The 23,098-nt window shown below is 54.6% G+C and overlaps 1 protein-coding gene across 18 annotated transcripts in view; it reads right to left on the reverse strand.

Moving 5' to 3' along the window:
• The window catches only part of EXD3 (exonuclease 3'-5' domain containing 3), a 110,418-nt gene that overhangs the window by 31,745 nt on the left and 55,575 nt on the right, over nt 1–23,098 (reverse strand). For 11 of the 18 annotated variants that reach the window (XM_032165790.2, XM_058444773.1, XM_032165788.2 and 8 more), the window contains 11 exons: nt 22,583–22,722; nt 13,167–13,267; nt 10,598–10,671; nt 10,237–10,275; nt 8,384–8,550; nt 7,808–7,943; nt 7,065–7,275; nt 6,785–6,894; nt 5,748–5,910; nt 5,481–5,653; nt 4,541–4,702 (listed from right to left, as the gene is read on the reverse strand). In XM_032165790.2, coding sequence (XP_032021681.1) covers nt 4,541–4,702; nt 5,481–5,653; nt 5,748–5,910; nt 6,785–6,894; nt 7,065–7,275; nt 7,808–7,943; nt 8,384–8,550; nt 10,237–10,275; nt 10,598–10,671; nt 13,167–13,267; nt 22,583–22,722 — 1,476 coding nt within the window. Of the gene's footprint in view, nt 1–4,540; nt 4,703–5,480; nt 5,654–5,747; nt 5,911–6,784; nt 6,895–7,064; nt 7,276–7,807; nt 7,944–8,383; nt 8,551–8,636; nt 8,709–8,880; nt 9,734–10,236; nt 10,276–10,597; nt 10,672–13,166; nt 13,268–22,236; nt 22,454–22,582; nt 22,723–23,098 lie in introns of those variants that run through there. The other 7 variants (XM_058444775.1, XM_058444772.1, XM_058444771.1 and 4 more) reach the window with 6 other exon arrangements.

Raw genomic sequence — 23,098 nt, forward strand, 5'->3', positions numbered from 1 at the left:
GCATGTTCAGCAATTTTACTTCTGCAGCTACAGGGGATAAGGGCTTCTTTTAGGGCCAATATAGAAGCTTGCAGGTCCTTCGTGTGGAGCCTGAGCTCACCTTTTTCTTTCCCACTTTTTCCAGCACAGTTAGGAGCAACCAGCCCATCCCATCATATCCATTAGTTTGCCTGCAGTGTTTGGAAGTAGCAAATACTTGTTCCATCAGAATCTGTGCTTCTATAGGTTCCCAGTGAAGGGTATCCCATGGCAATATTTTGAATAATTTTGCAGCATCTCACCATGGACTACTGTATCCTTTTTTTTTTTTTTTTTTAAGACAGAGTCTCACTCTGTCACCCAGGCTGGAGTGCAGTGGCGCGATCTCAGCTCACTGCAACCTCCACCCCCCGGGTTCATGCCATTCTCCTGCCTCAGCCTCCTGAGTAGCTGGGACTACAGGTGCCCGCCACCACACCTGGCTAATTTTTAATATTTTTAGTAGAAACAGGGTTTCACCGTGTCAGCCAGGATGGTCTCAATCTTCTGACCTGGTGATCCGCCCACCTCGGCCTCCAAAAGTGCTGGGATTACAGGCGTGAACCACTGTACCCGGCCTGTACCCTCTTTACTACTGGAAACTAGGCCCTTAGTGTCTCTAAATCTAATAATATAGAGAACCAGTTCCAGAAGTCCCAGAAACAGTGCAGATGGCTCATCTGTAAGACTTTCCTCTGCAACAACTTCCGGCACCAAAATTGGTCAGTTGGGCCGATCTAGAGAAGCGAACCAATGGGAGATAAATATTAAGAGATTTACTATCAAGAACTGGCTTCCATGCTTGCGGTGGCTGATGAGACGTGTCTGGGAAGATCGTGAGTGGCGTGGAACTTCGCTGGCACATTTCCTGTCCACTTCGGCATCTGCGGAGGCGGCCAAGGGCTGATGCCCCTGTGCTTTCTGGAAGCCCCGGGTTTGCTTTCGAAGACTGACTGTTCTGGCCTCACTCCTGCACAGATACACACTCGGCTTTTCAGGTCACACTTTTGGGCGCGATCACTTATTCTTAGCATCTTTTGCCATCTGGACAGGATGAAAGTTTCCCAAATCATCAAGTCCTAGTTCCTTTTTGTTTAAGAGCGCTCCCCTCACTCCCTCCTGCTCACATTTCACCATAAGCAGCAGGAACAGGCCAGGCTGCACCTTCCACAGTCTGGAGATCTCCTCAGCTGAATATCCAGGTCTTCTGCTCACATTTCACCATAAGCGGCGGGAACAGGCCAGGCTGCACCTTCCGCTGTCTGGAGGTCTCTGCTGTCAGCAGAACACCCAGGTTCACCTGACAAAGTCAGCTTCTGTCTGACAGCAGGACACAGCCCCATGGCGTTTCCCTCCACTGCCTGGATGTGACAGGCACTGTGCCTCCCTCCACTTTGTCAGGACATGCTCCCCACATCCTCTGGACTCTCGCCTGGAGTGCTCTCTTTCCTTTTTCTTTTTAAAAAATGTTTGTAAATTTATTAGTAATGCTCCTTTTGAAGGGTATGGAGAATGAAACTCAAGGTATAATCCTTATATGAAACAATTAACTCATCTCTCCAGGAGTCTTAGTAGAAAACACATGATTTGGAAAGATCCTGCAGGGTGCGGTGGCTCACGCCTGTAATCCCAGCACTTTGGGAGGCCGAGGTGGGCAGATCACCTGAGGTCAGGAAGTCGAGACCAGCCTGACCAACATGGAGAAACCCTGTCTCTACTAAAAATACAAAACTTAGTTGGGTGTAGTGGTGAGCGCCTGTGATCCCAGCTACTCAGGAGGCTTAGACAGGAGAATCACTTGAACCTGGGAGGCGGAGGTTGCAGTGGGCCCAGGTAGCACCACTGCACTCCAGCCTGGGCAACAGAGCGAGGCTTTGTCTCAAAAAAAAAAAAAAAAAAAAAAAAAAAGAAAAGAGAAAGCAAAAGCTCCATAGAAGCCAAAAGGATACCAAAGCTTCCCTTCTTAAAAAATGTTCTCTCCAGAAAATGCCTGAAGCTATGTCTGCATCTGTGAGATTATTACAGCTGTGAGTAAGGTGGTTACAAACGTGAACGTCTGTCTAGAAATCCTAGACAGACATAAACAGACAATCCTTGAAGCTGCAGAAAACAAATGAGGGTGAAAATAAAGCTGTACTATTTGTAGAGCAAGTCCTAAAAATACAGAATTCACTAAGAGCTTGGAACAGAAGACCTAGGAGATAAAAACCAGTGAAAGGTAATTAGAAAAATACTTCACTCCTTGATCGAGACCATCCTGGCTCACACGGTGAAACCCCGTCTGTACTAAAAATACAAAAAATTAGCCGGGCATGGTGGCAGGAGCCTGTAGTCTCAGCTGCGTGGGAGGCTGAGGTAGGAGAATGGCGCGAACCTGGGAGGCAGAGCTTGTGGTGAGCCGAGATCAGGCCATGGCACTCCAGGCTGGGAGACAGAGCCACACTCCATCTCAAAAAAAAAAAAAAAAAAAAAAATTCACTCCTTACTGAAGGAAAAAAAAAGGAATAAAAGTAATTAGAAAAATATATGGGTAAGATTACCCATAACTAGTATTTAAACAAATCGAGAGTTCAGGATGGATTCCGCCTCTCCATGAAGAATAAACACCAACTAACCCACTTCTTACACCCGAGGGAGAAAACTGGTCAATTGGCTTTGATCTGACACCCTCACACTCTTGTGGTTTAGGTCTGACTATCTTGGCTCCGTCTGTTTCAGCTGCATTTACCAGCATCCCACCTCTATTTCCTAACCTTCGACACTTTTAATGTCCGTATTTCTGCAGACGGTCTGTTTCAAGGCCCTCTAGGCCTTTCGTGTTGTGATTCTCAGAACTCTTCCACCCTCTACTCATTCCCTGATCTGAAACTACTTCTGCATTTTTAGCTGTGTGATACACCAGCACCCCACACCTGGTACCACATCCACATTCTTTTTTTTTTCTCTATTGTTTGGAGACGGAGTCTTGCTCTGTCACCCAGGCTGGAGTGCAGTGGTGCAATCTCCACTCACTGCTGCCACCTCCGCCTCCCGGGTTCAAGCAATTCTCTGCCTCAGCCTCTCCGAGTAGCTGGGATTACAGGCGCCCACCACCATGCCCGGCTAATTTTTGTATTTTTAGGAGAGACAGGGTTTCACCATCTCGGCCAGGCTGGTCTTGAACCCCTGAGCTTATGATCCACCCGCCTCGGCCTCCCAAAGTGCAGGGATTACAGGCGTGAGCACCCAGCCTCCATGTCATTTTTCTAATGCTGCTGTCACAATTTACTAAAAGCTCAGCAGCTTACAGCAGAGCTCTGTGGAAGTCTAGAAGTCCGGTGGACTCAACCAGGTTCTCTGCTCAGGGTCTCATGGCTGAAATCACAGTGTTCGCGACCAGGCTCCTCTTAGGAGACTCCGGGGAAGAACCTGTTTCGGGGCTTGGTCAGATGTTGGCAGAATCTGGCTGCTTGTGGCTGTTGGACTGAGGTTTCCTTGTGTGGCCTCCTCCATCATCTTTTTTTTTTTTTTTTTGAGACGGAGTCTCGCTCTGTCGCCCAGGCTGGAGTGCAGTGGCGCGATCTCAGCTCACTGCAACCTCTGCCTCCCGGGTTCACGCCATTCTCCTGCCTCAGCCTCCCGAGTAGCTGGGACTACAGGCGCCTGACGCCACGCCCAGCTAAATTTTTTTATTTTTATTTTTAGTAGAGACGGGGTTTCACCATGTTAGCCAGGATGGTCTCGATCTCCTGACCTCGTGATCCGCCCGCCTCGGCCTCCCAAAGTGCTGGGATTACAGGCGTGAGGCACCGTGCCCGGCCAACCTCCTCCACCTTCGCATCTTCAGGCCAACAATGGGACACGGAATCCTTCCCGTGCTTTGAATCTCTCTGCCTTCTGCGTTTCATTCCTGCTTTTTTTTTTTTTTTTTTTTAGATGGAGTCTCGCTCTGTCAGCCAGGCTGGAGTGCAGTGGCGCGATGTCAGCTCACTGCAACCTCTGCCTCCGGGGTTTAAGCGATTCTCGTGCTTCAGCCTCCTGAGTAGCTGGGATTACAGGTGCCCGCCACTACGCCCAGCTAATTTTTCTATTTTTAGTAGAGATGGGGTTTCACCATGTTGGCCAGGCTGGTCTCAAACTCCTGGCCTCAAGTGATCCGCCCGCCTCGGCCTCCCAAGGTGCTGGGATTATAGGCGTGAGCCACTGCGTCCGGCCCCATTTCTGCTTTTAAGGGCTCCTGTGATTACACTGGGCCCACCCAAATAAGATAGACTCTCTATTTTAAGCTCAACTGACTAATAGTGTCAATTACGTCTGTAAATTCCTTTTGTAGGACAATGAGGGGCTGAGGCTGGGGCCATCTCAGCCGCTTGACCCCCAACCGCTCCGTCCTTGGCCACCCCGTCCTGTTCCCAGAGCCTGCCTGGCACAGCTGGCAGCCATGGATGAGCTGGAGGAAGGAGTTTGGTGCTAGGGGTGGGCACACCTGTGCTAGGGGCAGCTGCACCTTGGGAGGACCCCAGGACCCTCCCCGCACACTCACCTCGGCCGCCCTGCGGTGGTCTTCACCGTCGCCCAGCATGCGTGCATCCACACCCAGACAGCGGAGGCTCCGTGCCAGCCCCTGCAGCATGTTGTCACACACCACGCGGAAGGCCCTGGCCGGGACTTGAGGGGCGGTGCCCTCAGCCACAGCCACAGGGACCTGCAGTGAGGCCCCGGTCAGCAGTCCCACGGTCACCCCGCCCAGCCCCTCACAGCCTCAGAGAGCGAGGGCCCTGAGGCCGTGTGGCCAGCTCTCTGTCTCTGTTTTATCTTCAAAAGAGGAGCACTGTGTGTGCTGTGCATAAAACAGGAGAAATGCAGACAAAATGCAAAGAAACCACCCCGGGGGGCTCTAGTGCTCATGCTGGGGGGGCCTCCACGTGTGTGTCTGGGGTGGTGTGTGTGTGCCCTGGAGAGGGGTGGGGATCACGGGGAAGGTGCTAGAGAGGGGTGGGGATCACGAGGAGGGGCTAGAGAGGGGTAGGGATCAGGGGGAGGGGCTAGATAGAGAGGGGTGGGGATCATGGGGAGGGGCTAGAGAGGGGTGGGGATCAGGGGGAGGGGCTAGAGAGGGGTGGGGATCAGGGGGAGGGGCTAGAGAGGGTGGGGATCACGGGGAGGGGCTAGATAGAGAGGGGTGGGGATCAGGGGGAGGGGCTAGATGCTGCTTTGGGCCATGGTGCCAGGCCAAGTGTCAGGAGGGGACAGGGGCACTCAGGGGCACAGCTGCCTCCTGAGCAGTGGCCCCCCAGGCAGGGGCAGCCCCCATGACAGTCATGCAGGAAGTTTAGGCCTTTGCTCCCCTCTCGCTCCAGGAGCCGGGCCCCCTTCACACGCTCTGACCCAGCGGCCTTGTCTCCATGCACGTCCTTGGTTTATGGACAGGGACCTCCTTCCCCAAGAATCCTGACAAATGGACCCTGCGGGGCTTCACCCACCTGCCTGGGTGCGGCCGATGCTGACGCTTTCGGCAGGCCAGGTGGCTTCCGTGCCCCTGGTCTCTCTCTGTGCCTGGGCCTCCGGCTCCCAGCCAGGTCCTCCGACAGGTGGAAGCGGGCGGGCTCTCTGCACAGGGCTTGGTGCACCTCCAGCAGGCAGTAGGCGTCGGCAGCTGTGTGGGGAGTCGGCCTCAGCCTCCCGGGGCAGAGGGCGGGAGGGCCGTGGGGCGTGAGGAGGGGTCACTTCCACCTACCGCCCCCACACACCTGCGTAGATGAGCTGCTTCTCGCAGAGCGGCCTCCGGTCCCAGTTGGACAGCTGCTGCGTCTTGTCCAGGGCTGTGCCCAGCACCTGTTGCACCAGGAGGCTCAGGCCCTTCAGCCCCCTGGCCCTGTCCACGCCTGGGGCTGGCATGTTCGCCACCCGCATCTGTTAAGACAGTGCCCTGTAGGGTAATGCGTCTGGCCCTGGAGGGAACACAGTCACCGCGCCCACTCACACCAGCCCTGTGGGGGCTCTGGAGGAGGCCCCGCCCCCTCCACCAGCGGCCCGTGCAGCAGACAGGGAGAAGGAGCGGACACGTCCGAGGAGAGGCTCCACGTGGGGGTCGCAGGCTGCAGGTACTGCACACCAGGGTCAGCTCCGGGGGCCCCGGTCAGCAGTCCCACGGTCACCCCGCCCAGCCCCTCACAGCCTCAGAGAGCGAGGGCCCTGAGGCCGTGTGGCCAGCTCTCGGTCTCTGTTTTATCTTCAAAAGAGGAGCACTGTGTGTGCTGTGCATAAAACAGCAGAAATGCAGACAAATGCAACGAAACCACCCCTGGGGGGCTCTAGTGCTCATGCTGGGGGGGCCTCCACGTGTGTCTGGGGTGGCTGTATGCCCTAGAGAGGGGTGGGGATCACGAGGAGGGGGCTAGATAGAGACGGGTGGGGATCATGGGGAAGGTGCTAGATAGAGGGGGTGGGGATCATGGGGAAGGTGCTAGATAGAGCCCCAGGGGCTCCCTCCCAGAGCTCCTCCAAGTGGAACCCAGGGCTCAGGTCTGGGGGAAGGTGTCCTCACACCAGATAAGGGCCCCACAGGGGCTCAGGGATGCCTGCATCAGGAGGTCCTGCTCCCTCCCTGGGGACGCCAGATCCACCTCTGCCAGGCTCTGCTCCGGGGCCCTGGTGACTAAGGCTGAGCTGACAGGAATCCAGCGGGAGAAGCCCAGGGCCGCTGGGAAGGTGTGGAGGGGCCCCAAGCAGCCCTCGAACCCCAGGCCCACCCTGGCATCATGTGAGCGGCTCAGTGGGTGCCCACCTGTCTGTGCACCAGCAGCAGGTCTATGCCGCCCAGAATCTGCTTCTCCACATGGGCCAGAGTGGGGCAGGATGTGCCCAGTTTCTGCAGGTCCCCCACCATCCCGTAGCCTGTGGGCAGGAACCATCATGGGAGGGGTGCCTGCAGGCAGGGACGGCACTGTCCCCTGACCCCAGGGTGCACCCAGCACCCTCCCCGGGGCACACGGAGGGAAGGGTCAGGCAGGAGTGCAGGCTGCTTCCCTGCTGGACTGGGCAGGGGCAGCCAGGGCTTCACTCACCCAGCTTGGTGATAGAGGGGTCCGAGAGGAGCTGGGCCACCAGCCGGGAAAAGGCCTGGGCTCCCTGCCCTGTTGGTGGCTGCGAGAGTGCCAGGATATCCAGAAGGAACACGTGGCCCTCCACAGCCACCTGCAGGAGTGACGGCCGAGGCCGGCCCCCAGCAACAAACACAGGTGTCCACTCCAGGTCTACACCAACCACTTGGTGGCGCTGCGGGCAGAGGGGGCAGATGTGACCATCAGGGCCAACTCGGCTCTGCAGGGACCGCAGGCTGGAGGGCCTGAGCAGCTCTGTGAGCCTCAGGGAGACGCCCCTGCACCCCTGCATGCTTGCAGGGCTGGGGCTGTTGGGGGGCTCTAAAGCCAGTGCTCCAGCTGCCCCCTGCTTTCTGCAGCTGGACCAGAGAGGGAGGCCTGGCTGTTGCAAGCAAGAGCCTGGCCTGGTGCCAACGGCAGTGCCCGTATCAGGGAGGCACCCCACGTCTTGGGCCCCGTCTGTAAAATGGGGATTCCACGGCACCTTCCACAGGCTGGCAGGACTGGGTAAATGCCAGCACCCAGCATCCTGGAGTCTCAGCAGCACAGCGTGGGGGAACGGCTGCCCTCACAGCAGCCCTGAGGCACCTGGCGGGCTCATGCCCAGAGGCCTTGCCTCTCTCCGAATGCCATGCCCCTGATGCTCCTCCAATGCCTGGCAGGGGGATCCCACCACCGGGCGCTGCCCCAGCGGCCGAGGAACCCACCTGCAGGAGTGCACCCTCGTGTCTGGTCAGGTCTTCCCACGAGGCCAGGAGATGGACGTTCTCCCTGGGGATGGGCAGCTGGTAGTACTGGTCCTTCATGTCCTTCACCTCCAGCCTCGAGTCAGCCTCAGTCGCCCTGGGAGGAGCAGAGCTGGTCACGCCCCCACCCTGGTCCCCCACTCACTCTGACCTTGGAGAAGGAGGGGAGCATTCAGGGCCTGTTTGGTGGGGGCATCTCAGGTCCTGGCTCCTCCTCCCACACCGGCTCAGTCCAGCCCAGCATGACCCCTGCTCCTGCCTCTCCTCCCAGTGGCCCTGGTGACTGCCCCCGCCAGGCCATAGGGCAGCCTGCTCCTCAGGGTTCCACGTGGGTCGGGCTGGCCATGGATGTGGCAGCAGAGGAGGAGGGCTGGGCCCTGCTGTCTTGTCTGCTCTGTGTATAGCTGTGCTCTTTGTTTTGTCTTGATTTCTAATTCTCAAGCCACTGGCGTGAAGACTGGTGAGCTGTCGTCCCAAGGGTAGGGGCCATCCTGGGCGGAACCCACCCCTGGCTGGGGTCACCCTGGTGGTGCTCACCTCCCCTGGAGTCTGAGCCGGTGGAGTTCCACAGCCACCGCAGCAGGCAGCCGCTCCTCGGGCAGCGAGAGGTCCATGGCACACTGCGCGGCCGTGACTGGGTCACCGTGGGAGACCAGCAGCTGAGACAGCTGCTCCTGAAGGCACGGGCTCTGCCCCACCAGGCCCTGTGAGGAGGGTGGTCGTGAGGATGGAGACGGGGACGTTGCGGTGCCACAGGGCTCTGCCCCGAGGGACCCCCGTAGACCCCGACCTTGCAGACTGGCTCTGAGCACTCGGGGTGGAGGGGCGGCTGTCCACCCGAGGCCTGCAGCGTCTGTCCTGCCTGAGGTCAAGGTCCCACAGGACCAAAGCGGCTGAGATAGAGGTGCTGAGGCAAACGCTGTCCACCCCAGTGTAGCCGCAGCTGGCCTTCCGGGTCTCCAAGCCTGAGGTGAAGGCTGCCCACCTCCATTCAGCCCCAGCCGGCCCCTCCTGGCCTCCAAGCCTCCGCTGACCTTCCTGGCCTCCAAGCCTCCGCTGACCTTCCCGGCCTCCAAGCCTCTGCTGACCTTCCCGGCCTCCAAGCCTCTGCTGACCTTCCCGGCCTCCAAGCCTCTGCTGACCTTCCCGGCCTCCAAGCCTCTGCTGACCTTCCCAGCCTCCAAGCCTCCACCGGCCCTCCTGGTCTCCAAGCCTCCACCGGCCCTCCTGGCCTCCAAGCCTCCACCGGCCCTCCTGGCCTCCAAGCCTCTGCCGACCTTCCCAGCCTCCAAGCCTCTGCTGACCTTCCCAGCCTCCAAGCCTCCACCGGCCCTCCTGGTCTCCAAGCCTCCACCAGCCCTCCTGCTCTCACCAGGCATCTGCCCCCACCCTGGGTCCCAGGAGCCCGGGTGTGTTTTCTGGAGCACCTGCGCAGCCTGCCCCATCTCCATGCTCCTCGTCTTGCCGGGGGAGCCCCTCTGCCCCTTCCCCTCCTCCTCGCTGTGTGAGGTTTGGCTGGCAGGGCTCAGAGGCTATTGGGCACCCATTCACCCATGGCCCAGGAGCAGACAGAGGGGTGCCCTCAGGGTGGCAATGACCAAGGGGGTCCCGAGAAACCTCATCCTCACCAGGGTGAGCTCTCTCCCGCCCCACAGCCACCCGTGGCAGCGCCCAGCCCAGGAGCAGAGGCGCCTACAGGCCTGCGGGACCCTCAGCCCCCGCTGGGAAATGCAGGGCCCAGCACAAGCGAGGGTCTCCCTCCCTGCAAGGTCCTAGAGTCCATGGGTCCAGGATGGCCTTGAGTGTCAGGCGGGAAGGGAGGGGACCTGCCCGGCAGGCTGAGCTCCTGCACGACCTCCCACCCCACGGCCTCCAGGAGGGTCCGCCTGCCCTGCTGGCTTCAGGCCCAGCAGCCTGAGGCTGCTTCCCCGGCGTGGGTTCCCACGTGGACGACAATATGTGGAAGCCACCCGCATTCTTCAGGACGTCCGCTGCCCTTCCGGCCGGCTCCGCGCTGGCACTGGGCGGTGGGGGCCGGCCTTCCTCCTTCTGGCCTCGCCCAGGCGCCCCGCACCTCTCTGGTGACTCTCAGCCCACACCCGGCCCCACAGGCAGCTCCGCTGGGCCGGTTCGGGTGGCACGGACGCTGCCGTCCGCCTGGAACGAGGCCCAGTCAGGCTCCACCGATGCCCTCGGCTCCCGCTCAGGCCTCCCGGGCCTTGAGACCGTGCACCTGCCTGCCGGCCACGCGCCCCAACACGGGGTCTGGGGTCAGCAGCCTCAACGAGGGCCTCAGTTCTGCCCGCTTTCACCAGGAGGCTCCGGGCCTGTGCCCCCAGGACAGCCGCCCAGGCCGCTCTGCAGCCTCACGGGCAAGGGCACGAACTCACCTGCACGTGGTCGGTCCAGTTCTCCTGAGACAGGCTCTTCTGCAAAAGCAAAAAGGAAGGGGCGGTTGCCAGGCAGCTCCAGAGGCTGAATAGGGGCCTGGTGGGAGTCTTCCTCGACCCCTGGCAAGGAACGTCCTTGGCAGAGCCCAGGTGCTCACCCGCCCCGGTGCCACAGCCCAGAGCCAGGGCCCCACGGCCTCCCCTTCACCCAGGCCTGGCCCAGCTCGCCCAGCTCTGGGGCAAGAAGCATCTCCTACTTGGGAGGTCCATGCACCCCGCGGTGCGCAGTGAGTATCCCAGGCCAAAGTCTGCGGCTCAGGCCGCGGCTGGCTGCCCCCAGGACCCCCTCCTGCTCACGAACCTCCACAAACCGCTTGTGGCACAGGTGCCGCAGGGCCGCCAGGCGCTGCTGAATGGCCGCATTGGGACACACCGCTGAAAGGAAAGGCCAGCTCAGCACTGCGGGCTCAGGGCAGCCTCACCACGGCCTCCTCCTGGGGCAGGCTGGAGATGGGCAGAGGGGCTGTGCCTGCCTCTTCACCGTCCTCCACCTCTGCTCCGGACCCCACCCATTCCTCACCACCTGGGCCTCTGCTGGGGTCCACCCCACTCAGCCTGGGGGTCCCGCTGGCCGTGGGGTCTCCCTTGCACTTGTGCGACGTGCCCTTTCGTCTGGCCTCCCTCTGGGGCCTCCCTGTCTTTCCTCAGGGAGGTTCCTTCCTGGCGTTGGCATCTGCGTTTCTGCCCTGCCCTTCTCTCACTGGCACATGGAACTCTCGTGGACAGGGCTGGCTGCTCACTGTGGGTCCTGTGACTCCAGCCCCGTGAGCGGCAGGGACTGAGGCACATGCATGTCCACGCTCTCTGTCAGCCTCACCTCCATACTCCACTCCAGAGCCTGAGGGGGCCCTGGGGAGGGCACCATGGTCTGGCTGAGCCCCTTCCCCCCAGGGTGCAGCAGCCAGTGGTGCTAACAGGCTGGCTGGTCCTCAGTGGGATGCCGACCTTTCAGGGCCCCACCCACCCACACCCAGAGCGCAGCTACGGGGAGCTGGGCGACCATCTGCCCTGAGGTCCCTGCCTGGCTCTGGCCCGACCTCACTGAGGGTCCCTGTGACCCACACTCTCAAGACACATGGGTGCCCTTGCCAGCACCTGCCTCCAACACCTGGGAGCACCCTGTGGTGGGGACCCCATCTGCAGCCTACAGCGGGGGTCTGTGCAGTTCACAGCAAGGCCAGGGGCCAGGGCTAGTCAGGGAGGGCCAGCCTTCCTGGAACACAGCCACCAGGGCACAGACTTCTAGCAGAGGCCTTGCCGAGGAATCTGCCACCTGCCCTGGGTCTGAGGGGTGACGAGGGCACCCTCCTCCCGCCTTCCTCCTTCCCAGAAATGAGGCCTCTGCTACCCTTGTGCACCTGACACCCCAGGGGCCGCCACTCCTTTAAACCACGTGGCACCGCTGGGTAGCACCTACACAAAGCCCGACACATACTTTTGGAGAAAGGAGGAAAGAGGAAGGAGAAAGAAAAGGAGGAAGGGAGGAAAGAGGAAGGAGAAAGGAGGAAGGAGGAAGGAGGAAGGAGAAGAAGGAAGGAGGAGGAAGGAGAAAGGAGAAAGGAAGGAAGGAGGAAGGAGGAAGGAGAAAGGGAGGAAGGAGGAGGGAGAAAGGGAGGAAGGAGGAAGGAGAAAGGAAGGAGGAAGGGAGGAAGGAGGAAGGAGAAAGGAGGAGGGAAGAGGAAGGAGAAAGGAGGAAGGAGGAGGAAGAAAGGAGAAAGGGAGGAAGGAGGAAGGAGGAAGGAGAAAGGAAGGAGAAAGGAGGAAGGAGGAAGGAGAAAGGAGGAAGGAGGAGGGAGAAAGGAAGAAGGAGGAAGGAAGAGGAAGGAGGAAGGAAGGAGGAGAAGAGGAAGGAGGAAGGAGAAAGGAGGAGAGGAAGGAGGAAGGAGAAAGAAAGGAGAGAAGGAAGAAAGGAAGGAGGAAGGAGGAAGGAGGAAGGAGGAAGGAAGGAGAAAGGGAGGAAGGAGAAAGGAGGAAGGAGGAAGGAGGAAGGAGGAAGGAGGAAGGAGGAAGGAGGAAGGAGGAAGGAGGAAGGAGGAAGGAGGAAGGAAGGAGGAAGGGAGGAAAGAGGAAGGAGGAAGGAGGAAGCAGGAAGGGAGGAAGGAGACAGAAGGCAGGAGGATGGAGGAAGGAGGAAGGAGGAAGGAGAAGTTACTCAGGGGGCACAGCTGGGCAGCCCAGGTGTGGCTGCAAAGGCCCTTCCCTCGGGTCCAGGCAGACGGGGCAGCTTTCCTGACATTGCCATGCTTTTAGGCATCGTTTTCCCTGTGGGATCCTGTGTCCACAGGCTTCTGGATACAGTACTGCGTCGACAGAAGGGACTGGGGCTGTGACCATGCTGAGAACCTAGAAACACTGCAAAATCCAGATAAAATTCAAACTGCCGGCCAGGTGCCAGCCCGAACCCTCCTGAGATTCAAGGGCCCCGTGGACGGGGCCTCGGTGCATCTTCCCGGCCCTTGCAGGGGTCCTGGGAACAAAGGGGACCTGGCCTCCTTGGTGTCCAACGACACAGGCAGGTGTGGCCATCAGCCTGTCCAGAGGGGCGTGGGAGGAGTGGCTGCAGTCCTGCGGACTTGGACTCAGCACTCACCCTCAGCTCTGCAGCCAGGTAGGAGGCAGGACGCCCTCCTGGAGCCGCTTAGGTGGGCAGAGGAGCTCACAGACCCGTCGGCTGCTCAGTCGCAGGGCCCAGGCCAGGCCCACCTCACAGCCACTCTGGCACTAGCTGGGCAGGAGGCAGGGAGGGGCTCTCTGGGAAGGTTGGTCTTGGTTGGCACCTGAACGGGCAGCCCCATTCACAGAACATGTCCCTGGCCATGCCTGGCGGCTCTCCCTGGCCTGCAGGGCAGGAATGTCGGGGCTGGACTCACCTGGGGCTACGCCGTACCGCTCCTGCAGACGCAAGACCTGCCTGCTCAGCACCTTCGGACTCAGCTTCTCCAGCCTCAAGGAGGTCACCTCAGGGTACTGTCTGTGGGGAGAGAGAGGCACAGCCTCTGTTGCTGTTTTAAGTTAATACATTTTAGGATTTTCATTTTCATCATAGCCATATGCATGCACAGTTTAAACCTCAAGTGAGGTTTATAAGAAAATGCAGGCGTCACCGCCCCCCGCCCACCCCATCCTTAGCACTTGCAGGTCGACATTGAAATGGTTGTGTATTTGCCTCCACGTTTCCAGATAACATCCTTGGATCGTGACCTCTTGATTATTAACTTCTGGGTATTTGGTATTGACTTCTCCCCATGAAGGCGGACTCCCAAAATAACAGTATTAGAGTTTTAGCTAAATCAGCACCTTCCTCATTGGTGATATTCTGGCCTCGCAACGGCCTCAACAGCTCAGCCTTCTGCTGCTGCTTTCAGGGTTCATGCTTACCTGGCTCTGTTGTTTCTCAGTTTCCCATCCTGGTTCCTTGACACTTGGCTCCTCCTGCGCCTCCAGCCACTCTCTAGCTCCTGCCCTGCAAGGTCCTGGGACTGACCCCCCCATACCCTGGTCCACACCCTCCGACCTCCAGATAGTGGTGAAGCACAGCCACTGGGTGTTTCCCAAGATAAGGTCGACGGGGTATTTTTGGAGATGTGCACCTGCAGGGTTTGTGCCCGCTGCACACCAGCTTGAGAGTTCAGTGGAGCCAAGACTTCTGGGTCGAGATAACGTTCCCTTAGCATAAGCAGGCTTTGCTCCCAGAACTGCTGTTGGGACCCCAGAACCCATTCCTATTCCTGCCCCTCTGATGTGACCTGCTCTTCCGGAGGTTTTCAGGCTCTTCCATGTTCACTAGCGTTGAGAAATTTCAGTGAGTTTATTAACTCACACGATCACAGGGTCCCACAATAGGCCGTCTGCAAGCTGAGGAGCAAGGAGAGCCAGCCCGAGTCTCAAAGCTGAAGAACATAGAGTCTGAGGTTCGAGGGCAGGAGGTGTCCAGCACCGGAGAAAGGTGTAGGCTGGGAGGGTAGACCCATCTAGGCTTCTCATGTTTTTCTGCCTGCTTTATATTCCAGCCTCGCTGGCAGCTGATGAGACGGTGCCCACCTAGATTAAGGGTGCGTCTGCCTCTCCCAGTCCACTCAGTCGAAGGTGAATCTCCTTTGGCAACACCCTCACAGACACACCCAGGATCAATACTTTGCAATCAAGTTGACACTCAGTGTTAATCATCCCAGTGTGTTAGTGTTAGCGCACGTGTGGCTGGCAAGAGGCCCCACAACCCTGACTGCTCCTGCCCCACGCTGCCCTCCAGAGGAGCCACCTCCCTGTGTGCGTGGCCTGGTAGCCCTGGAAGGCCAGAGGTGCTGTCGGCTGAGAAGCGTCTGTGCACCTCCAGCATGGGTCTCACCCGTGTCCTTCCGGTTTCAGCACGGAGCCCCAGCCTCGTCCTCAGCTGTGGCCGGAACACCGTGCCGCTCACAAAGGCCCCCTGGAGACCCTGTTTCCAGCCCTGCTTCTTGGAGGAACCTGGGTCTCCACGTCCTGTGCCTCCCTGGGGCTCCGAAGCCAACCGGCTCCTTGCATTTGCAGGTTCAGCACTCTCAGGCCTTCGAGGACAGTCGCTGCCTGGACATCTGCCTTCCGGGTTCCAGCTCCCGTCTCCCCTCTTATTCTCTTGAAATTTTTGTCTTCATTTTAAAGCAAAGAGGCAACAGATGCTTGTGTTTAACTGCCACTTTAAACTGTAAGTCCTACTTAAAACTTTTTAAAAATTAAATGTATATATTTGACAAAGGATCTCACTCCGTCCCCCAGGCTGGACTGCAGTGGTGTGATCAAGGCTTACTGCAGCAGCCTCAACCTCCTGGCCTCAAGTGATTCTCCCGCCTCAGCCCCCTGAGTAGCGGGACTACAGGCATGCGCCACCACGGCTGGCTAATTTTTGTATTTTTTGTAGGGACGGGGTTGTGTCATGTTGCCCAGGCTGGTTTCAAACTCCTGGCCTTAAGCGATCCTCCCACTGTACCTGCCAAGGCCTACATTTTAAGATAAACTATTTACTGAGGTATAAGTGACACATGGTAAGGTATGCCAATCATGGGTGCAAATGCACTGGTAAACCCACTGCCCAAATCTCAACATAGAACGTTCCAGGCCAGGTGCGGTGGCTCACGCCTGTAATCCCATCACCTTGGGAGGCCGAGGTGGGAGGATGGCTTCAGCCGAGGAGGTCGAGTCTGCAGTGAGCTGTGATTGCCATTGCACTCCAGCCTGGGTAACAGAGAGAGACCCTGTCTCTAAAATAAAACGTAAAGGACATTCCAGCACCCCAAAGTTTCTCCCGTGTCCATCTCTGTGTATCCCCATCCCACACTTCTCTGACTTCTATGGCCAGAGATTATTTGCCTGATTTTGAACTTGATACAAATGGAATGATAGAATAGGGACACTTTGCCACTTTTGGATCTGGCTTCTTCCATGCAGTCTCTGTCCACGCTGCTGTGACGAGGTTCAGTCTCTCACAGCTGAGTTTGTGAACCGTGATCACTGCATCCACTGCTGCTCTGGGGACTAGGGCTGCTCCTGGGTTTCACAGATGATGATTAAAGCTGCCATGACTGTGATCTTTTGTGGATAATGAGCTCATTTCTCTTGGACATATGCTAAGGGACTTGGACAACATATGTCATAGGGTTGGCATACGTTTTTTTGCTTTAGTAGAAACTGCTAAATAGTTTTCTGAAGTGTCTGCACCGGTGCACATCCCACCAGCAGTGCGTGAGGGTTCTGGTTGCTCCACGTCCTTCTCAACACTTGGTATGTTCGACTTTTAAATTTTAGCCTTTCTGATGGGAGATAGTGGTATTTCTTTGTGGCTTAATTTGCATTTCCCTGATTTTAATGGCACTTAGCAACTTTTCCTACACTTATTGGCTATCTGGATATCCTCTTTTGTGATGTGCTTATTCAAGGCTTTTTCTCATTTAAAAAGTTGGTTTGTTTGTCTTTTATTGTTTATTTGCTTTGTAGGTTTTTTGCTTAAAAATATTCTGGATACAGTCTTTTGTAAAATATGTACTGTAAATAATCTTCTCTTGGTCTGGAAGTTGCCTTATCACTCTCTCAATGATTTCCTTTGACGTCCAGAAGGTATTAAGTCAAATTTGTCAATCTTTTCTGTTATTCTTTCTTTCCTTTCTTTCTTTTTCTCTTTCTTTCTTTCTTTCTTTCTCTTTCTTTCTTTCTTTCTTTTTCTCTTTCTTTCTTTCTCTTTCTTTCTTTCTTTCTTTTTCTTTCTTTCTCTCTCTCTCTTTCTTTCGTCCTTCCTTCCTTTTCTTTTTTTTTTTTGAGATGAAGTCTCGCTGTGTCACTCAGGCTGGTGTGCAATGGCACGATACCGGTTTACTGCAACCTCTGCCTCCCAGATTCAAATGATTCTCCTGCCTCAGCCTCCTGAGTATCTGGAACTACAGGCATCCGCTACCATGCCCAGCTAATTTTTGTATTTTTAGTAGAGATGGGATTTCGCCATGTTTGCTAGGCTGGTCTCGAACTCCTGACCTCAAGTGATCCACCTGCCTCAACCTCCCAAAGTGCTGGGAATACAGGTGTGAGCCACCGCACCCAGACTTTATTCTTAGTGATTTTATATCCTATTTGAGAAAGCTTTATTGCAAGTATAAGGAAATACAATTGGCTTTTATAAACTTACTTTGTAACCAGTGATCTTGCTAAGTTTACTTATTAATTCTAATAATTTATCTGTAGATTTTTTGGTTTTCCTTCCCTACATATAAAAACATATCTTCTGAGAAAATGACAGTTGTTTCTTTGTACCCGGTCTTTGTACTTATTTTCCTGCCTTCCCGCCTAGCATGGGTCCTTGGTACGGTATTGAATAAAAACAGCAGTTCTCAGACATTAGGCAACAGGTGGCTCAGGGCAGTGATGCCCAAGTGATGGGAAGTGAGGCTGCCAATCGCCCCATCTTCCCTCCTGGAGAAACTTCCAGCAACATTTGAGGGAAGGGGAACCCAGGAGACACTGGGTGCTTCCCTGAGTTCGCAGAGAAGAGATGCCCAGAAAAAGAGCCGTGGAGCTCTGCAGGGAGCGCCCTTGAGAATTCGTCCAAGCAAAGAGCACCCTGCGTGTGAGGAACTCACACAAAGTGGAGGAAGGGCCACCTGAGCACATTACAGGGAAAAGTTTTCAAGCCTTACAAAGAGCTGGGAATAGGATCTGCTCTCAAGACCCAGAGTTTAAAAAGCTTCCTAACTGGCAGGGCATTGACTATAGTTCTAAGAAGGCTCTTGCCTCAGAAATGGGGGAAAGTTAGGCCGGGCGCTGTGGCTCATGCCTGTAATCCCAGCACTTTGGGAGGCCAAGGCGGGTGGATCACGAGGTCAGGAGATCGAGACCATCCTGGCTAACATGGTGAAACCCCGTCTCTACTAAAAATACAAAAATTAGCCAGGTGTGGTGGCAGGAGCCTATAATCCCAGCTACTCTGGAGGGTGAGACAGGAGAATTACTTGAACCCAGGAGGCGGAGCTTGCAGTGAGCTGAGATCGCGCCACTCCTGCACTCCAGCCTGGGCAACAGAGCGAGACTCCGTCTCAAAAAAAAAAAAAAAAAAATTACCAGGCATGCAGAGAAGAGGAAATATGAGGCCAAATGTGATGAGTAGAAACTGACCTAGAAATGACAGATCATAGAATTACTGCAGGACAAAAAGACACAAATCACCAGCACTGGGAATGAGAGCGCTGACATCACTACAGACTCTACAGGTAGTAAACGTATAACAGGAGAATATTAGGAATAACTTTAAGCCAATAAGTTTGACAACTTAGATAAAATGGACAAATTCCTTGAAAGACAAAAACAACCAAAGCTCATTCAAAAAGACATAGGCAATCCGAATAGCCCTATTTTAAGGAAATGGGTTTTCGGTTAGAAGTAATACCAACTACACACAGTTTTCCCAGAAAATTGAAAGGCAAGGGAATAATTCCAAGCTCATTCTATCAGGCAAGCATTTTTCTGATACCAAAAGTAAACATATATTACAAGAAAAGACAATGACAGACCAAGATCCCTCACGGACATGGATGCAAACATTCCTAACAAAATTTAAGCAAATGGAATAAAAGTTACCCCAAAGTAATACATAATGGCCAAGTGGAGTCCGTCCCAAAAATGTAAGGTTGGTTTAACATAGAAACATTAAATGGTGTAAATGCATCATATTAACTGATTAATAAAGAAAAACCATGTGTTCATCTCAATAGAAAAATCATTTTTATAAATTCCAGCATACATTCCTGATAAAAATTCTAAACAACAAACTAAGTATAGAAAGGAACTTCTTTTTTTTTTTTGATAGAGTCTCACTCTGTCCCTGGCGTGCAGCAGTGCAATCACAGCTTACTGTAGCCTCGACCTCTTAGGCTCAAGTGATCTGCCCCACCTTGGCCTCCCAAAATGTTGGGATTCCAGGTGTGAGCCACTGTGCCTGGCCCCTTTGCCCATTTTAAGTTGGGTTGTTCATTTTCTTATTGCTGAGTTTTGAGAGATCTTTGTATATTCTGGGTAACAGTCCTTTATCCCACATATCTTTTTCAGATATTTTCTCCCAGTCTGTTGGTGTCCTCTCAGTCTTTGTTGTTGTTGTTTTGAGATGGAGTTTCGCTCTTGTTGCCCAGGCTGGAGTGCAATGGCGTGATCTCGGCTCACTGCAACCTCTGCCTCCGAGGTTCAAGCGATTCTCCTGCCTCAGCCTCCTGAGTAGCTGGGATTATAGGCATGAGCCACCACACTCGGCTAATTTTTGTATTTTTAGTAGAGATGGGGTTTCACCATGTTGGCCAGGCTGGTCTTGAACTCCTGACCTCAGGTGATCCACCCGCTTCTGCCTCCCAAAGTGCTGGGATTATAGTCGTGAGTCACCACACCCGGCCCTCTCATTCTCTTAATTCTTTAATATGTTAGTTGACTTGATTGCTAATATTTTGTTTTGTATTTTTACATTTATCCTCATGAAATATGTTGGACTTTAGTTTTCCTTCCTCCTAACGTCCTTTTTGAGTTCTGGCTTCTGAGTTTAAGCTGAATAAAGCGAGTTGGGCTGTGCTTTTTTTTTTTTTTTTAATTCTCTAGAAGAGTTCATGCAGGATTGGTGCAATTTCCTTTTTTTTTTTTTTGTTTTTGAGACAGAATCTCACTCTGCCCACCCAGGCTGGAGTGCAGTGGCGTGATCTCGGCTCACTGCAACCTCCGCCTCCTGGGTTCAAGTGATTCTCCTGCCTCAGCCTCTTGAGTAGCTGGGATTACAGGTGCCTGCCACCATGCCTGGCTAATTTTCGTATTTTTAGTAGAGACAGGGTTTCACCATGTTGCCCAGGCTGTTCTCAAACTTCTGACCTCAGGTGATCCACCCGCCTCAGCCTCCCAAAGTGGCTGGGATTACAGGTGTGAGCCACTGCATCCAACCATGGTGCAATTTCTTTCTTAAATGTTTGAAAACCTCACTACTGAAACCATCTGGCTTCTAATAAAGTTTTCTCTATGATAAAGCTTTAAACTGTGGATTTAATTTACTTAATAGATATATAGGACTATTTAAATGTTCTATTTTTGCTAGTGTCAGTTTTGGTAAATTATATTTTTCAAAAATTTGGTCTATTACATCTAAATGGTCAAGTATATTTGCATTAAGTTGCAAACAATATCCCCTTAGGACCACTTTAATGTCTATAGGGTCTGTAATAATGTCCCCCCTTTCATTCCTGATGTTGGTCACTTATATTTTTATCTCTTTCTTTCTTAGCATCCCTTGATGATCTATGCCTGAATCAATTACTTTATTGAGAATTGCAATATGGTGATTTTTAATTTTGTCATTCTTTTTTCATCTGTTAGCTGGAAGATGTTGCAAAGAAGAGCTTTCCTCCCTATTTCCCTTGGGCATCACTGTGGACTCATGGACTTTTAAAAGTCAAGGTGTTCCACTCCATTATCATTGTCATTTTTGTGTCAGTCTATTCTCTGAAAAGCCCTTGCTTCTTTCAGTGGAGAATGGCATTTGGTGACTAAGAGCTGGCAGCCAGGCATGCTCATGGCTATGGGGTATCATTGCATCCAGGCCCTTTCCGAGCATAGAGCTAGGAAAAATTTTAAAAATCATTAATTTAGGCCAGGTGTGGTGGCTCATGCCTGTAATCCCAGCACTTTGGGAGGCTGAGGTGGGCGGATCACCTGAGGTCAGGGGTTCGGGACCAGCCTGGCCAACATGGTGGAACCCCGTCTCTACTAAAAATATAAAAATTAGCTGGGTGTGTTAGTGCATGCCTGTAATCCCAGTTACTTGGGAGGCTGAGACAGGAGAATCGCTTGAACCCAGGAGGTGGAGGTTGCAGTGAGCCTAGATCGTGCCATTGCACTCCAGTCTGGGCGACAAAGGCTTCATCTAAAAAAAAAATCATTAATTTAAACCAATATCTGCAATGAAATCTAACACTGCAGGGTCTTCCTCACCCTCCCAGTTTCCATGTATATTTCTTTTCTTCACAATGAGACCCCTGGTTCCCACCTCAATCAGTGCGTTCACTGTTTTGTTCTATGTCTTTTTTTTTTTTTTTTTTTTTTTTTTGATGGAGTCTCGCTCTGTTGCCCAGGCTGGAGTGCAGTGGCGCGATCTCAGCTCACTGCAAGCTCTGCCTCCCGGGTTCATGCTATTCTTGTGCCTCAGCCTCCCGAGTAGCTGGGACTATAGGCGCCCACCACCGTGTCCAGCTAAGTTTTTGTATTTTTAGTAGGAACTGGGTTCCACTGTGTTAGCCAGGATGGTCTCGATCTCCTGACCTAGTGATCCGCCCGCCTCGGCCTCCCAAAGTGCTGGGATTACAGGTGTGAGCCACAGAGCCCAGCCCTATGTCCTTTTTTTTTTTTTTTTTTAAGTAATAGGATCGATGGCAACCGACTACGTGCTAACCTGTGCCTGGCCTGGCGCTGTGCGGGCGCTGCCTGCTCCCTCTGATGAAAAGTCTTAGCAAGCTTTGAGTCAGGCGGACTCAGCCCCATTGTGCAAATGAGGAAACAAACTCAGAAAGTGGAAGTGACTTGCCCATTGATCTAAGGGAGGACAAATGGAGGAGGATGGGCCTGGGGCGGCCTGACATCCAAGTCCAAGCCTGTGACTCTCCAGTGAGACGACCCTGGGGCTGTGTGGGGACTGGAGGCTGGGATCTGCCTGCCAGTGGATGGGCCCTGGAGCCTTCACAGACCTTTCAGCTTGCTTCACTCTCGGGGCACCTTGACCAGATATACAGCAGGAAGCCCCTCCCCTCCTAGATGTCATCCCTCATATCACACACACACACACACGCACATGCACACCTGCAGGCACACACACATACACACACGCACACATGCAGACCTGCACAAACATGAACACAATGCACACACAAATACACATGTACACACATGCACACCTGCAGGCACACACATGCACACACATACCTGTACACACACATGCACACACGTACACACACGCACACCTGCAGGCACACACATGCACACACATACATGTACACACACCACATGCACACACACCTGCACACACATGTACACACATGCACACCTGTAGGCACACACATACATGCACACACACACCACATGCACACACACGCACACATCATATGCACGCATACACACCTGCACAAACATGTACACAATGCACACAGATATGCATGCACACACATGCACACCTGCAGGCACACACATACATGCACACACACAGCACATGCATACACACGCACACCTACAGGCACACACAAACGCGCACACATGCACATATCACATGCACACAGACACACACGCACACCTGCAGGCACACATGCACATACACGCACATGGCTTCCCTGAATCCATACAGGCACCATATGGGCTCCTTGTTAGGTGCTGCCTTTTCTCTGTAATTGCTGACAGACGTCACACACCAAGTGCTTCCAAAAACTTTATTAGATGAAAGAACAAATGAATGGATGAACAAGTAAGCAGTATGGTTGCCATGCCTGCATAAGAAGAGCCACCACGGAGAATTATTTTCGTTCTTCTAAGAGCAGTTAACTCTTTTCACTCGGGAGAAGAGGGCTGTGCTCCTGCCAGCCCCAGCCTCTCCATTCCAGAGGCAGCTGCTCCAGCTGCAGTCACGTGGCAGCTGTGACCCAAACACCAGAACGGCCTGGGGAGAGCTCTCCCACGTGCCTGCTGCCCCTACACTCCCTTCCCTAACCAGGGCTCCCAGGATGCCATCTGGTGCCAGCTGCCAGCGCCCCACGGGACTTACCTGGCAACGTCCCTGATGTCAAAGCCGGGCTGGCACCAGGAATCCATGAGGGCCAGCAGCCTCCTCTGGAGGTCCGGGAAGCCGGCCACGTAGCGCTCCACGAGGCCCACCTTGTCCTGGAGGAGCAGTGGGATGCTCATCTGCAGGGGACACACAGTCAGGCCACAGCCTCCGCCACCTCGGCCAAAACCTGACTCGCCTCCAACCCAGAGGGAGCGGCCAAAGTGTCAGAACGAAAGGGGCCCAGAGGCCATCCAGGCCCAGCAGTGCTCGCCCGGCCTGCACTCACGCTCACACACACTCGCCCCAGGCTCCTGGTGGGCTCTGTGGCCACCCCCATCTCCAGGATGAAGGCCTGGAGGCCCTAAGAGGCAAGGGGGGCCCTGGGGAAGCTCATTTGTCACCAAATGTGGGGAGGCAGGACCAAGACAAACCACTGGCAGTAGCCCTGGTAGTCCAGAAATGCCTTCTCGTGGCACATGGTACCAGCACTGCCTCCCGAGCAGGCCGGCAAGA

This window comes from Hylobates moloch, unplaced genomic scaffold (genome assembly GCF_009828535.3).
Source record: "Hylobates moloch isolate HMO894 unplaced genomic scaffold, HMol_V3 SCAFFOLD_10, whole genome shotgun sequence".
In the NCBI taxonomy this organism is placed as follows: domain Eukaryota; kingdom Metazoa; phylum Chordata; class Mammalia; order Primates; family Hylobatidae; genus Hylobates; species Hylobates moloch.